Source organism: Panicum virgatum, chromosome 5K (assembly GCF_016808335.1).
Source record: "Panicum virgatum strain AP13 chromosome 5K, P.virgatum_v5, whole genome shotgun sequence".
NCBI lineage: Eukaryota > Viridiplantae > Streptophyta > Magnoliopsida > Poales > Poaceae > Panicum > Panicum virgatum.
The window spans coordinates 61,696,963-61,709,454 of NC_053140.1; the positions used below are offsets into that span (position 1 = coordinate 61,696,963).

General features: G+C 44.8%; 3 protein-coding genes across 3 annotated transcripts; all 3 read right to left on the bottom strand.

Moving 5' to 3' along the window:
• Positions 1 to 1,906: 1,906 nt before the first annotated feature.
• LOC120709326 (ubiquitin-fold modifier 1) lies at positions 1,907 to 5,127 on the bottom strand. Its single transcript, XM_039994938.1, has 4 exons — positions 4,877 to 5,127; positions 4,640 to 4,737; positions 3,409 to 3,441; positions 1,907 to 2,114 (listed from the first exon to the last, which is right to left on the bottom strand). The coding sequence occupies exons 1-4, from the start codon at positions 4,966 to 4,968 to the stop codon at positions 2,035 to 2,037; spliced, it is 303 nt and encodes a 100-aa protein (XP_039850872.1). The 5' UTR covers positions 4,969 to 5,127; the 3' UTR covers positions 1,907 to 2,034.
• Positions 5,128 to 5,551: 424 nt separating this feature from the next.
• On the bottom strand, positions 5,552 to 8,831 carry LOC120709327 (putative box C/D snoRNA protein SPCC613.07). Its single transcript, XM_039994939.1, has 5 exons — positions 8,297 to 8,831; positions 7,973 to 8,186; positions 7,427 to 7,495; positions 7,006 to 7,138; positions 5,552 to 6,910 (listed from the first exon to the last, which is right to left on the bottom strand). Exons 1-5 carry the CDS (start codon positions 8,550 to 8,552, stop codon positions 5,927 to 5,929), a joined length of 1,656 nt encoding a protein of 551 aa, XP_039850873.1. The 5' UTR covers positions 8,553 to 8,831; the 3' UTR covers positions 5,552 to 5,926.
• Positions 8,832 to 9,024: 193 nt separating this feature from the next.
• LOC120709329 (40S ribosomal protein S10-1-like) lies at positions 9,025 to 11,431 on the bottom strand. The gene is made up of 5 exons (XM_039994940.1): positions 11,284 to 11,431; positions 11,135 to 11,183; positions 10,355 to 10,637; positions 9,795 to 9,930; positions 9,025 to 9,375 (listed from the first exon to the last, which is right to left on the bottom strand). The coding sequence occupies exons 1-5, from the start codon at positions 11,284 to 11,286 to the stop codon at positions 9,298 to 9,300; spliced, it is 549 nt and encodes a 182-aa protein (XP_039850874.1). The 5' UTR covers positions 11,287 to 11,431; the 3' UTR covers positions 9,025 to 9,297.
• Between the last annotated feature and the right edge of the window lie 1,061 nt (positions 11,432 to 12,492).

A 12,492-nucleotide genomic window follows, 5' to 3' on the forward strand; every position in this document is an offset into this window, starting at 1 on the left:
TGTGTACCTATACGCGTATGCGTTTGGGTCTTTGTACCATACATCTCAGTTTAATACAGGTACATTCGCATGCTGTGTCAAAAAAAAAGTCATCTCTGGGAAGAAGAGAGGCGTCACCAAATGGTACAAGTGCTTGCTTCGAGTAGCAGATGCCGCACGCTGCAAGCTCAACCGCCAAACTGGGCTACATTATGAGTTTCATACCATATATGGTGAAAGCCTTTTGGAGGATGAGGACTACAATGAATATTTCCACATCAATTTCATTGCGCAGCCAAAGGAGGATCATCATCACAGTTCTAGTTCTGCTGTTGGATTGGGACATCGTTTGTTTTTCTTTGCTGAAGCACCTCGTCCTCCACGCAAGGACTTTAGGGAAGAGGATATCTCTATCTGCTGCCCGGTTGAACCTTCACCAGGGGATATAGGTACTGTAAATCCATCGACATACTCTTTTCACTTCATACTTTCTTGTAGACTTGTTTAGATCTGTAGCCTTGTTAGAAACTGCTCAAAATTTTGCCTGTTTGATCTGTAGCCTTGTTAGAAACTGCTCAAAATAGGCACTTGCCCAAGACATTTCTCATGTCAAAACATTTCCATTTTTTCTACTGATGAAGCATGTATGCATTTTGTTGTCTGTCTGCCTGTTCAATAAGTTATCATAAGTAAGTATTCTTTGTGGCTAATCCTTGTTCTACCCGCACAATGCAGATAACTGCCATGCTTGCCTCAAGGATGAAGAGAAAATCAATCACCCTGCTGTGGAGCCTCTATATCACACCCATGTTCTTCGCTTTGGTGAGCAGTGCTGCGAGATTGGTGCAGTTGATCACGAGTGGGATTTTCGGCCAGCTCTGGGTGTCGACTTTTTATGTTTTGATTCTGACAGGGACTATGGTCTTCTGGAATACCTGCACACTCTTTTTGCTCGCATTGATGCCTATCTGAATGACGATGAAAAATGATGCAGATAACTTGTTTGATAGTCGTGACCTGCCTCTGCCTGGGGTAAATCTTATCTTGCAGAATTACTTCACCAATGGCGAACTCCCTGGTGTGACAACCAAGGGTTGGGTTCTTTCTAGTGGAGGGACATTTTGAAGCTTCTTGCTGGCGACAGTAATTCTTCAAGAGGCCTGTGTTCTTGTACTTTGTAAGGTCTAGCCGCAAATCTCAGCGTGTTTCCGTCAAACGCCGAGGTTCTGGGCATCTTCCACCCTCCTCGCTTGCAAAAATCGATCTGACTTTACATATATAGGCCACTTGTTATTAGCACAACCAGGTGCAGATTAACCTGCCACGCTTGCCTGATGAAGAATCAGCGCAAAATCAATTACCCTAGCTACTGTTGTCGACTCACACACACCAATGATCTTTGTTTTGGTGATCTCGACTGGGATTTCCGGCCAAATAAACCTATTTTTTATTTGATCCTGACAGGGACAATGGCCTGCAAAATCTGTTTGCTCGCATAGACGACTACTGTTCCAATCTGGGCGATGATGAAAATGATGTTGCAGACAATTTGTTTGACACGATATTGTCGTATAGTTTCAAAAGCTATGTATGCCTATAAAAGCAGAGCAGGGCATATAAGTATTCAAGTATATTAGGTCCATTCCCCGATACGTGTTGCCGTGTTGGCTCAAGAAATGCATGCGTTTTGTTTTCTGAAATTTAGGAAATTCGGCGAGAGATAATCACTGCATTCGGCTGGTGTAGGGGACTCCAGCCCTACAGTATTTCCCTCTCACATCCCTCCAGCTCCAGCCACCAGCCAGGTAACAGTATTTTTCTCTCACAGCACTCCAGCTCCAGCCTGTCGAACACAGTAAATGTATAAGACGGATCTCGCGTGTCGCCGTCACAAAGCATACATAATCCACTTGCTAGCGCCACCAGGTGCAAACAGAACACACAAGGAAACATATATGTTGAAAATATTACCCATGTCACATTGTACAACCAAAGCACAGCTAACATCAAATTTTATTCGCTCAAGTTCTCCTCATAATGTCTTGTATGTATCCTCTAGAAAGACACAACCACAGCTCCCACTCTATCGCGGGGGATGAGACGCAACTCCGAACCGTGTTTCAGAAACACATTGCCTGAGCGGAAACAACAACAGTTCATGTCAGAAATTGGAACCCCAGTAAACAAAACTGTAAAGATACATAAATGCATTTGACAGAGAGCAGAAACTCAAAATGGAGAACGTTCAGCCAAATAACGGAGGGACCCATCCATAGAAATAAATGCACAGCAGTACATTTGTGCGAAGCATATCCCATTTTGTTTGCAGAGCAAGCCATGGCATTTTTTGTTAAAGTGCTTATATATTAGATAAGAAATTGCACTAGATGAAAAAAAGACTAAGCACAACTCAACCTTATGAAAGTAGAGGCTAGAGCCTACACAGGTGACTTCAGTTGTCAACTTTTGTGCCAGCGCAATTTAAATGGTACATCATACAGGAACAAAATTAACTAAATGTTTGTCATGTTGTCATGTGCGATTTCAGCGCGACTAGGCATGAGGGGGGAGACGTTAGTCTAGATGGGCAAGTGGTGGTCCAGAAGGATACTTTTCGGTATTTAGGATCGGTGCTACAAAAGGATGGCGACATTGATGAAGATGTTAGTCATAGAATTTCAGCTGGCTGGTTGAAATGGTGGCAAGCTTCTGGCATCCTTTGTGACAAGAGGGTGCCACAAAAGCTAAAAGGCAAATTCTATAGGACAGCAATTTGTCCGGCGATGTTATACGGTGCTGAATGTTGGCCTACAAAAAGGCGACATGTCCAGCAACTGAGTGTAGCAGAGATGCGGATGTTGCGGTGGTTTTGCGGGCACACAAGGAGGGATAGAGTCCGGAACGAAGTTATTCGGGATAGGGTCGGGGTGGCACCAATTGAGGAGAAACGGTAGCATCGGTTGAGAAGGTTTGGACATGTCCAACGAAGGCCTCCTGAGACGCCGGTGCGTAATGGGGTTCTTGAGCGGGTTGATAATGTAAAGAGGGGTAGAGGTAGACCTAAACTGACGTGGGATGAGTCGGTTAAGAGAGACCTTAAGGATTGGAATATCTCTACAGAGATAGCTTTGGAGTTTGGATAGGAGCGCTTGGAGACTAGCTATCAATGTGCCTGAATCTTGAACTTATTTCTTTCGGGTTTCATCTCTAGCTTACCCCAACTTGTTTGGGAAAAAAGGCTATGTTGTTGTTGTTTGTACTAACATTAACATTATCTAATTCAGAATATTAAACCAATCAGCTGATGCAAATTCTTATATGCGCATATTTATGCCTAAAAGGTATTGCACCAATGACTTTCTTCAAGGTAATATGCCAGGAAAAAGCACAGATTCGTAAATAAATGTATGCAAGCATCTGGAAAGGTACCTGCGCTTTGCTGTGGGTTGATGCCAACTCCATCTGCAAAGGAGAAAATGCAACATTATTTCAAGATAAGGTAAGAATGTTATGTATGACAAGCAAGAAAAATCATTTGTGGATCATCAACAAGTTATATGCAAATAAGCAGAGAACTTAAAGATCATCACATGTCACAAGCTTGATGATTAATAAATAACAAAAGCTGCATTAAGAAGAATTATGTTACAAGGCCACTGATCACCAAAAGGTAACAACACATACAGACAACTGAAAGCTACCCACACCATTCTATAGATAAACAACCTTGGAAAGAGAAGTACATTCTTTTCTGGTAGTACCACTATAAAATTAACACATCAAGATGGGGAAACCCCAAGAATTACCATTCTGTGTTTCCAATTACTCTCAAGTAAGATTTCAATGACAGCACTGAAAATCTTACAATAATGACCTTAACAGGAACCAAATGGTTTCTAGACGCAACAGCTTGAAAGGTACAAATTATCTTTCCTAATGCATCAATCAACAGATAAAATATCAGCACAAATACAACTAACAAGGAACTCATTGGAAGAATCGAACTACAGACTGCCATTGCTTGGGACTAAACCCACAATGTCAACAAAAAAAAAAAACTTCAGTAGAATCATCCATCCATAGCGCAGTAACGAATTCCGTTTCTGAGCAACATGGAATTGGATATCTCCCAAACATCTCATCCACTGAAAGCATCAAATTAAAGTATAGTAAATTTTGCTTGCCACAGCTCCCAAATAAATGAGTCATCTACCTAAAGTCTGGACCTAGCCAAGCATATAACCCTAGGCATTCAAATTCTTTTCTAGCGAACATGCCAGAGCATATATTTCATAAAGAGCCTAGGCATCCAAATTCTTTTTAGCGAACATGCCTGAGCACGTATTTCATTAAGAGGCTAGGCATCCAAATTCAATTGTGCATGCTGCAGGTTCAATTCATACACACCCTGAAATGAATCCCATGGTCGCAGGGACCTAAAATTTCATATCTATATACTACATGGCAGTTTCCATTGTCAAGGTCACATGGTGATAGAAACTAGTGCTACGCAATCATCCCAACTGAATAAAACGCCCACTCGATTCCTTCAAATTACCATCACGGTCGGGTAGATCCTCTCTAGGCAATCTAAATCGTGCAAGAGCATCCGGAATCAAATCACGACCCAAGAGAATTCCCATGAGGTGTGATGGGGTACCGTTGGTGATGATGGCGCTGGTCTGGGGCGGGACCTTGAACTCCTCGGCGGCGAACTTGAGCACTGCGGTGAAGGGCGCCGCCTCGGGCACGCTGAACCTGCGGGAATTCAGAGCAAGCGGGCGGTGGGGCGCGCCGGATCAGGGATCAGGATCAGGATCAGGACCAGGACCAGCAACCAGGGCTATCGAGGTCGAGGGAGGGATCAGATCCGTGGGAGCGAGAGCCGGTTACTCACACTTTGAAGGGGAGCTTGGGGTCGGAGGTGAGGATGATCTTGAAGGACACCTTCCCTCCTCCGCCCGCCGCGCCGCCGCCCGCCGCCGCCATGGGTTGCCGAGAAGAGAAGCCTCGCGGCTCGCGTGAGAGGACTAGGAGGTGGCTTCTGCTCTGCTCGGTGGGCCTGCGCTCCGAATCGCGAGCTCTTCCTTCCTTTTGCCAGACTAGAGACAAGAGGAGGAGGGGTTGCGTTTTCTTTTTCAAAAAAAAAAAGGAGGGCTGCGTTTTTCTCAGGCGAGCATGACGTTTGCCGCGCGTTTGCCGCGCGTTCCCGCACATTTCTTTTCCTTTTCTTTTTGTTTTCCTTCCACAATGAATCTCTTTCCTTTCTTTTCCTACTGATGAAATAACTGCTTTACTAATTAATTGGTTGAGCATCATCCTGCAAGAATCTCGAATAATATTTGTGGATTTTGACGAATTTGCATGATACTATGCAGTGCAAGTAGATTTGAATATCATCATCTGTGTAACTGCGTTCCTTCCAAGTCTCGGGGAAAACAATAATTTGCTCTGCGATTATGCAATGCATTTTCACGAATAATGTTCAGCATGTGGTAGGTTCTCAATCATAAGCCTCTGATCCCGACAAATTACGTGCATTTGTAGACCATGAATTCCGCATGATAGTGTATACGACATATACAACTTATAATAATGCCCAATGTTGGATTCAACTCAGAGTTGCTCAGTAACTAACAAGCATTACAAAGTTACAGCCCGAAAATTTCTGCAGCAAGGAGCAAGAGCAACAGCCAACAGGCTACCTTGCTCCAAGGGCACCCGAGACTATGCTAGTCTGGCAACGGCAGGTGCAAAAAAAAAAAATTACAGGAACTGAACAAAATAATTCTTATAAAGAATAACAGAATCTGCATAACACTCCTTGGTGTAGATGCAGGATCATGTGAGTGCTCTACCATTACGTTACAGAACGTCCCTGGAAATGCACAAGGCAGACTCGTTTGCTCCAACTAGCACAAATTCTGAAGCATCATGTCTTCTCCCTTCACATTGTTGGAATCTCCCCTTCCTCCAAGTCATCCCACAGTAACCCAGACATTGCTTCCACCGATTTGTCTCCGGTCATCATTTCAAAATCACAGCTTAAGAAATCGTCAACATCCATATCCCCAAACAGTTCTGGGTAGGTATCCATCATTTCTTGCTCAAAGACCAAGTCGGGTACCTCCGGGAACAGCCCACCATTGTTGTCGTCAAAGTCCAGTGGATAAACTTTCATGCAAGATTTCCTTTTCAGAGCTTCAGGAGTTGAGTTTGGTGTCCTTCTGCTCTGTTGACTATGTTCATGCTGAGGACCAGTCGCACCATCAGGGGCAAGGCTGTTGATGGAAGATGGCACTAAAGTATCTATCTTGATGTCAATCTCAGATAGAGTTGCACCTTCTGCCTCCATAAGGCTGTCAGGATATGAAGTTCCATGCTCCTTGAAATCAACAATGTTCCCCTTTGACGACAACTCACCTTCCCTAGCCTTCTCCATGCTTAGAGGACAGACTTCCATTAGGGATTTAGTTTCTGTACCCCCAAAGCTTCCATTTGATGACATCTTGCTATATTGATTCAGTTCTTTCTGCTGACCACGTATTGCTTGATTGCTGGGATATGAGAGCACCGAAGAATCAACATTGCTATCCCTCCTTGATTCACCTGTAACCTCTGCTGCGGTAAGTTTACTGGCACTCGAAGGTCCGCAGTCCTTGAGATCTATAATCTCCGTCTCAGGTGAAAACTCACCTTCCTCTATTTCCTCCTCATGAAACTTGTTGCCTTCTACAGGTGGATCATCAGTTGTGCTGCCAGTGGTTTTCCCATCTTGAACAAGCTTGTTTGCCACTTTCTCAACTTCGAAGTCACAACTGTCTGATGGAAGAAATACTTTAATAGTTGGATACTCGACAACAAGTACACCCCTCAATTGTGGTCGCAACGGTTCTTCTATATTGAGTAGACGGTATGGTGATTCTGATTCCTATAGCAAGTTAAAATAAACCATCATTTGATGAAATAAAGTAGAGCGAAGGTGAATAAGTATTTTTACACACATGATGACTTGATTTACAATACCTTGGCAGACTTTTGAATGAACAGTTTCAGATCACGAAGTTCTGTATTGCGATATTGTGTAAGCTGATCCTTCCAAGGGCCAGGACTAAGATGTTTTTCCAATAAAGAGAGCAAGGTTGTATGCTCATCTATTCTGAAAAAATAAGGCACAAAATGAGAACATAAAGAAAGTGGGTGATAGCATAACGAGATACAACAGGCTTCTGCAGTCACCATACACATTTCTATTTCACACGCACAAAAAAAATCCTACAGTAGTATGATAAATAATGACAGAATAATAACATGTATAACAGTAGGAAGTTTGAGAATGACAAGAAAACATCTTAAAAATATCTAACAAAATATTGCCATATTGAAACAGTTCCAAATTTGCAAGCAAGCAGATCAGGGGGAAGAAGAAGAATATTGATAGACTTACTCATGGTCAGTTAGGACAACATCTGTTGAATTGAATTTCCATTCGAGTGTCCAGTATATGCAATCCTTTCTGCAAAAGGGGGATTCAGGTGTAAATCTATGAAAAGAACAGAAAAAAATAATTGTGGTAATGGCATTGTTAACGGGGATATGATATAGGTCAATTTAACGAGTTTTTTTCCCTTGTAACCAATGAACTCTGATTGATTGTGAATATCTGTGCTACTTATGGATTGATCGAGGGCATATGCTAAGCAGTAAAAGTGAAACATAGCATTTTTTCACGAGACAACACTAACACAGATTAACTTCCAGTGGTAACTGCACAACACCATTATTCAAAGGAAGTCTGATAACATCTTTTGTCTATCTGGCAAGCACCCAAATATTGGAACAATGCATAGCTGAACTGAATCAAAAGCCTTTTAAATCAAGAGAAAGCAAGAATGGCGAAGCAAACCTGCTGACATCTCAGCAGCAATGCATCATACTGGGGGGGGGGGGGGGGGGGGGGGGGGAGTTTATTAGAGCAGCAAAGGCAGAGCACCTGTAGTTGTGTCGAGAACGGTTGTGCTCTCTCCTGGCCATGCCCCTGGGGAGGAAGTAGAGCCTGATACCCCTGCGCTGCGCGGCCTTGCGGAGGAAAAACAGCCAGCTGGGCAGCTGGGCGCCCCCTTGCCCCCCGAAGTTGCGGCCGAAGCCGCCGATGAGCCTGTGCGCCGACTCCCTGGCCTGCTTGGTCTCCTCCAGAAAGTTGTAATCTTTACGAGCACACACAGGGGAGCAATTCAAGCAGCGGCTTGTATTGATTGATGATGACGAGAGGGACGAAGGAAGCGAAGGAGAAGGTGAGGGATTGGGGTCGGCTTACCGGAGATGAGCTGGTTGTCGTCGAATTGGGCGAGGGGGACGGGGTCGGTGCGGGCGCGCTTGCCGGTGCAGGCGGTGCGGCGCTTGTGCGCCAGGACGCAGGGGAGGCTGCAGGTGAGGCGGGCGCAGCCGGGGCACCGGTACTTCCATGGCTGCTCCCCGCACTCCTCGCACGGGGACCCCTTCTTCTCGCCGCTGCTGGAGGAGGAGGACGCCTTCTCCGCGGGTGGCGGCTCCTGCTGCCGATCTTCCTCCATTCCGGAGGTGACTCGAGGCTCGAGAGGGGCGGCGCGGCGGGGAGGTGCTTGCTAGGGTTTAACGGGCGAGAGGTTTATGAGCGGACCCGCGCGGCCGCCTGGAGCGAGAGCCAGGTAGCCTAGGGGAACACGGAGGCCGACGGATTTTGTACTGGCGGTCGCGGCGGCGCGGGCGGAAACCACCGACGGCACGGCGAGGTGGACGCCGGGAAACCACGGTTCACGATTTGGTTGGTAGACAGCTTCAGCCATGACCATGAGCGAGTCTGCGTGCGTGTTCGCCAGTTCGATGAGACAGGTAAAAAATTGTAATGATCATTTTCTAATAACCTTCATACAATCGTTTAAACTGAAATAAGAGATCGGGCATAACACTTGCTGTAGAGCTACTACGCGGCACACCAACTATTCTATTCATGCTTTTGAAAATTCAGCTCCGGCGTAAATCAACACAGAAGTCAACTCCGAATCAAACCAGAGCAAGGGAGCGCGATCGTACATATATCCAACCAAAACAGGAGACGACAGAGACAGAATGATGATAACTTGCTCATAACATTCTTGGCATACAAACAGCCTCAAGAATTTCATCATCTAACAAAAACGAAAAACACAGAACCACTTCTACAACTTGGAAAACAAAATCTCATTGTCCTCATAATTCAAAGACCAACAGAGAAGCCTCCCCTTGCGCGCTGCATCTGTAAAGCCATTCATCAAATCAATGCGCTGGCTAACTGAAGTATCACTCCATGGAAGATGCCCCAGCACCAAATGTGCCGGTGCCGCCACCGCCACCACGGCCAAAGCCAGGTCTGCTACCCTGAACAAACCAAAACAAGCATGTCATCATTTAACATGATATTTGGCTGCATCATAAGGCAAAAATACTGAATATGATTGCAGCTCATTGATGTTAACAAAGGCCAGTCTACATGGCTGCAGTAGTAAGCAGGTTAAAGCAACACTGCCGACTCATGAAACAAGGTCACAAATCATTACAACTACTTACCAAACCACACTACTGAAACTTCTACAGGCACTTCAAAGTTTGTAATAAATAAGCATAAGACATGAACTTTGCATGCAATACGATACAAACTAAGCATTGAAGTACGAGATGTGGCACAAAATTAAGCTTATAGCTATCCTGAAATGAACTGGACAACGTAAATACAGACACCAATGTTTAAAGCTGCTCCACAATCATAGGTGCAATCCTGATCTCTATATAAGTCTTACCCTAAAAGATGGCTGGAACTCCGCAGGAGCACCACCCTTATCACCACCAAAATCACCTGGAGCACCACGCGGACCTCCTCTGTAACCTTCCCTGTCTCCAAACCTCGGCCTGTCACCCTCAAAACGTGGGGGACCCCTGCCAAATGATCAGAATATGTCAGTAACCATGGCATCACAGTGAGATTATATTGACAATCCAGATACAGACGATAATGTACAAGAGTGAGGACTCAGGAACCATTCATGAATATTATCCATTGCACAAATACTCACAACAAAACAGTGTCTGTCCAAAGACATCAACCTCATCTCCAATATAATAATGAGTTCAATTTGCATTATCTAAAATCTGGATGTCGGAATGCTTAAGTAGAAACAGCTAGTAAACTCTAGTGTCATCATTTTTAAGTAAAAAGGTTAATAGCCCCCACTCCTCAGGACAGTAGAATAACTAATCATCTAAGTAAATACCTAATGCCAGAGATGCAGGTCACATATTTCCTCATAACAATTGCAACAGATATTGTGGATGGATAAGTAGCTGGTGATCACAAATTTACCTGGGGCGGTCACCCGGTGGGCCAGAGCCGAAGGGACGAGACGGGGGCTTGGAGGACTTCTTAAGGGTATTAGGCACAACCTCCGATGGCAGGTTGAGGAAGGTGCGGAGGTGCTCAATGCCATCATTGGTCAGGTACCAGTAGTAATACTGCCAGGAGAAGGTCTCCCTTACATACTCCTTTGACTTGAAGCTCTGCATTAGCTTAATGACCTCCAAGTTGGGGACGTCAAGCTTGGGGTGCTTGGCCAGGTTGTAGTCCTTCTTGGCATACAAGACCCCCTCTGCAGCACAGACAGGTTCAGAAGTGTTGCATATACCCTCAGCCTAACAATGATCACCCATTCTACATACACATTGACATTGTATTGATCCTGGAAATAAAAAATGTCTGAATAGCAGTACCCATAACTAAGAGGCATAACAGGTTACTCTTAAAACATCCAAGAAGTGATTGCATTGGGGACATGTAAATACATTTTGAATCACTCGTTATTAGATATGAAAAAAAAAACAATAATAATCCATGCCCTCTACAGGAGACCTATATATAGAGTATATATAGCAAACAAACATTTAGAAGTTATGTCGCAATGACGAGATCCCTTTATATATATAGCATCTAAAGGCTGCAACAACTCTTCTGACGAGTACTACATTGACAATTGAGAACCTATCGGGCTAAAAATACCGACAACAGGCATCTAATCACAAATGACGGTCTGCGCAAAACCAATTGTTTGGGCGCCACAGCATAGGGATAGAAGAGAAAGGAGCTCACCGTGGAAGAGGTACTTGCAGATCTCGCGGCGGTTCTTCTTGGAGATGATCTGCGAGGGAGGGAGAAAAACACACCATCGCGTTAGAAGACGCCGCTGGAACAAATGCATTTGCAAACTAACGGATGTTGATCCGTTAAGAGCGGGTTACCATGGCGAGGGACGAGGGCCGGAGACGGCAGCGGAGGAGGGAGGGAGACGGCGGCGGCGCCGGGCGGCTTGGGGGCGGGAGAGAGGTGGTGGTGGTGGCCCGCTGCGGGGAGAGAAAACCCTAGCTGTGTGACGAGTCGATATATAGAGGGAGGCGGATCTGGGCCGCCTAGTGGGTCTGTCTGTCTGTTTTAATTGGAATTCCTTTCCTCCTCGTTCTGGGCCTTGCTTTGTTTCGTTTTATTTTATTTTGGATGCAAAAAACGGCCCATGTTCTGATGTCCGGGGCCACTAATTTTTTTCACTTCGTCAATCTCGAGGATTTGCCGGCTCAGCCTTCGAATATACTCATAGAGATAAAATTTGCGTACGTGTATTCATAGAGGTGTGAGTGTGCGTCTTAGTTGTACTGTGTAATCTCAAAAAAAACTATTTTTTTCATTTAAGAACAGCGAAAAATTGGAGCCAGGAAAAGAAGAAAAGATGGAGAGCCTTTGTTCGTCGAGAGAGAAAGCAAGATGTGAGTTTTCTTTTTTTTTAAGGCAAATGGTGAATGTGTTGGGCAGGACTGCTGGATGGATCATGAAAGAAGTGACAAGCGTAGATGCCATGAACAAGCTCATCGATCTGCCACTACCAGCGCTCATATAGTCAGTCATATGCATTGCACCGGACCATGGAGTACTTCAGTCACATAAATGCATGGAAGGGACAGTCGAGTAGACAGCGACATTAGGGCATGTACAACGGTCGTCTATTTGTCGTCTCTGTATTGGCTGTGTTTAGATCATGGAAAAGGCACATCGGATGTTGTAGCACACTGTAGCATTTTTCGTTTATTTATGGTAAATATTGTCTTACCATGACCTAACTAGGCTCAAAAGATTTGCTTCGCAACGTACATCAAAACTATGCAATTAGTTTTTTTATTTAACTACATTTAGTACTCCATGCATAAGTCATTTACTATATTTAATGTTTCGATGTGATGGAAAATTTGGAAAGTTTGGAGAAATTTGGGCATCTAAACACACCCATTGGTGTTTTTGTGGAAACCCCCTCTGTCGGGCGAGTAGACGGTCGCCCCGTCGCCTCGTGAGCAGGGTTAACATATCCAACCGCTAACCGGTAACCGCGGGCCTCCGGTTCCGGTATACCGGTCCGGTTTTACTGGTTACCGGTCGAAACCGGTGAAATTCAAATTTGAATT

Coding starts and splice junctions, on each gene's coding strand:
- LOC120709327 (XM_039994939.1), bottom strand. CDS start 8,552: ATGGAGGAAGATCGGCAGCAGGAGCCGCCACCCGCGGAGAAGGCGTCC. Junction 7,496..7,972: donor CGTTCTCGACACAACTACAG/GTGCTCTGCCTT, acceptor CCCCTTTTGCAG/AAAGGATTGCATATACTGGA. Junction 7,139..7,426: donor GTTGTCCTAACTGACCATGA/GTAAGTCTATCA, acceptor TTATTTTTTCAG/AATAGATGAGCATACAACCT.
- LOC120709329 (XM_039994940.1), bottom strand. Junction 10,638..11,134: donor CTGCAAGTACCTCTTCCACG/GTGAGCTCCTTT, acceptor TCTGTGCTGCAG/AGGGGGTCTTGTATGCCAAG. Junction 9,931..10,354: donor CCACCGGGTGACCGCCCCAG/GTAAATTTGTGA, acceptor ATCATTTGGCAG/GGGTCCCCCACGTTTTGAGG.
- LOC120709326 (XM_039994938.1), bottom strand. CDS start 4,968: ATGGCGGCGGCGGGCGGCGGCGCGGCGGGCGGAGGAGGGAAGGTGTCC. Junction 4,738..4,876: donor CCCAAGCTCCCCTTCAAAGT/GTGAGTAACCGG, acceptor GAATTCCCGCAG/GTTCAGCGTGCCCGAGGCGG. Junction 2,115..3,408: donor CAACCCACAGCAAAGCGCAG/GTACCTTTCCAG, acceptor GTTTCCGCTCAG/GCAATGTGTTTCTGAAACAC.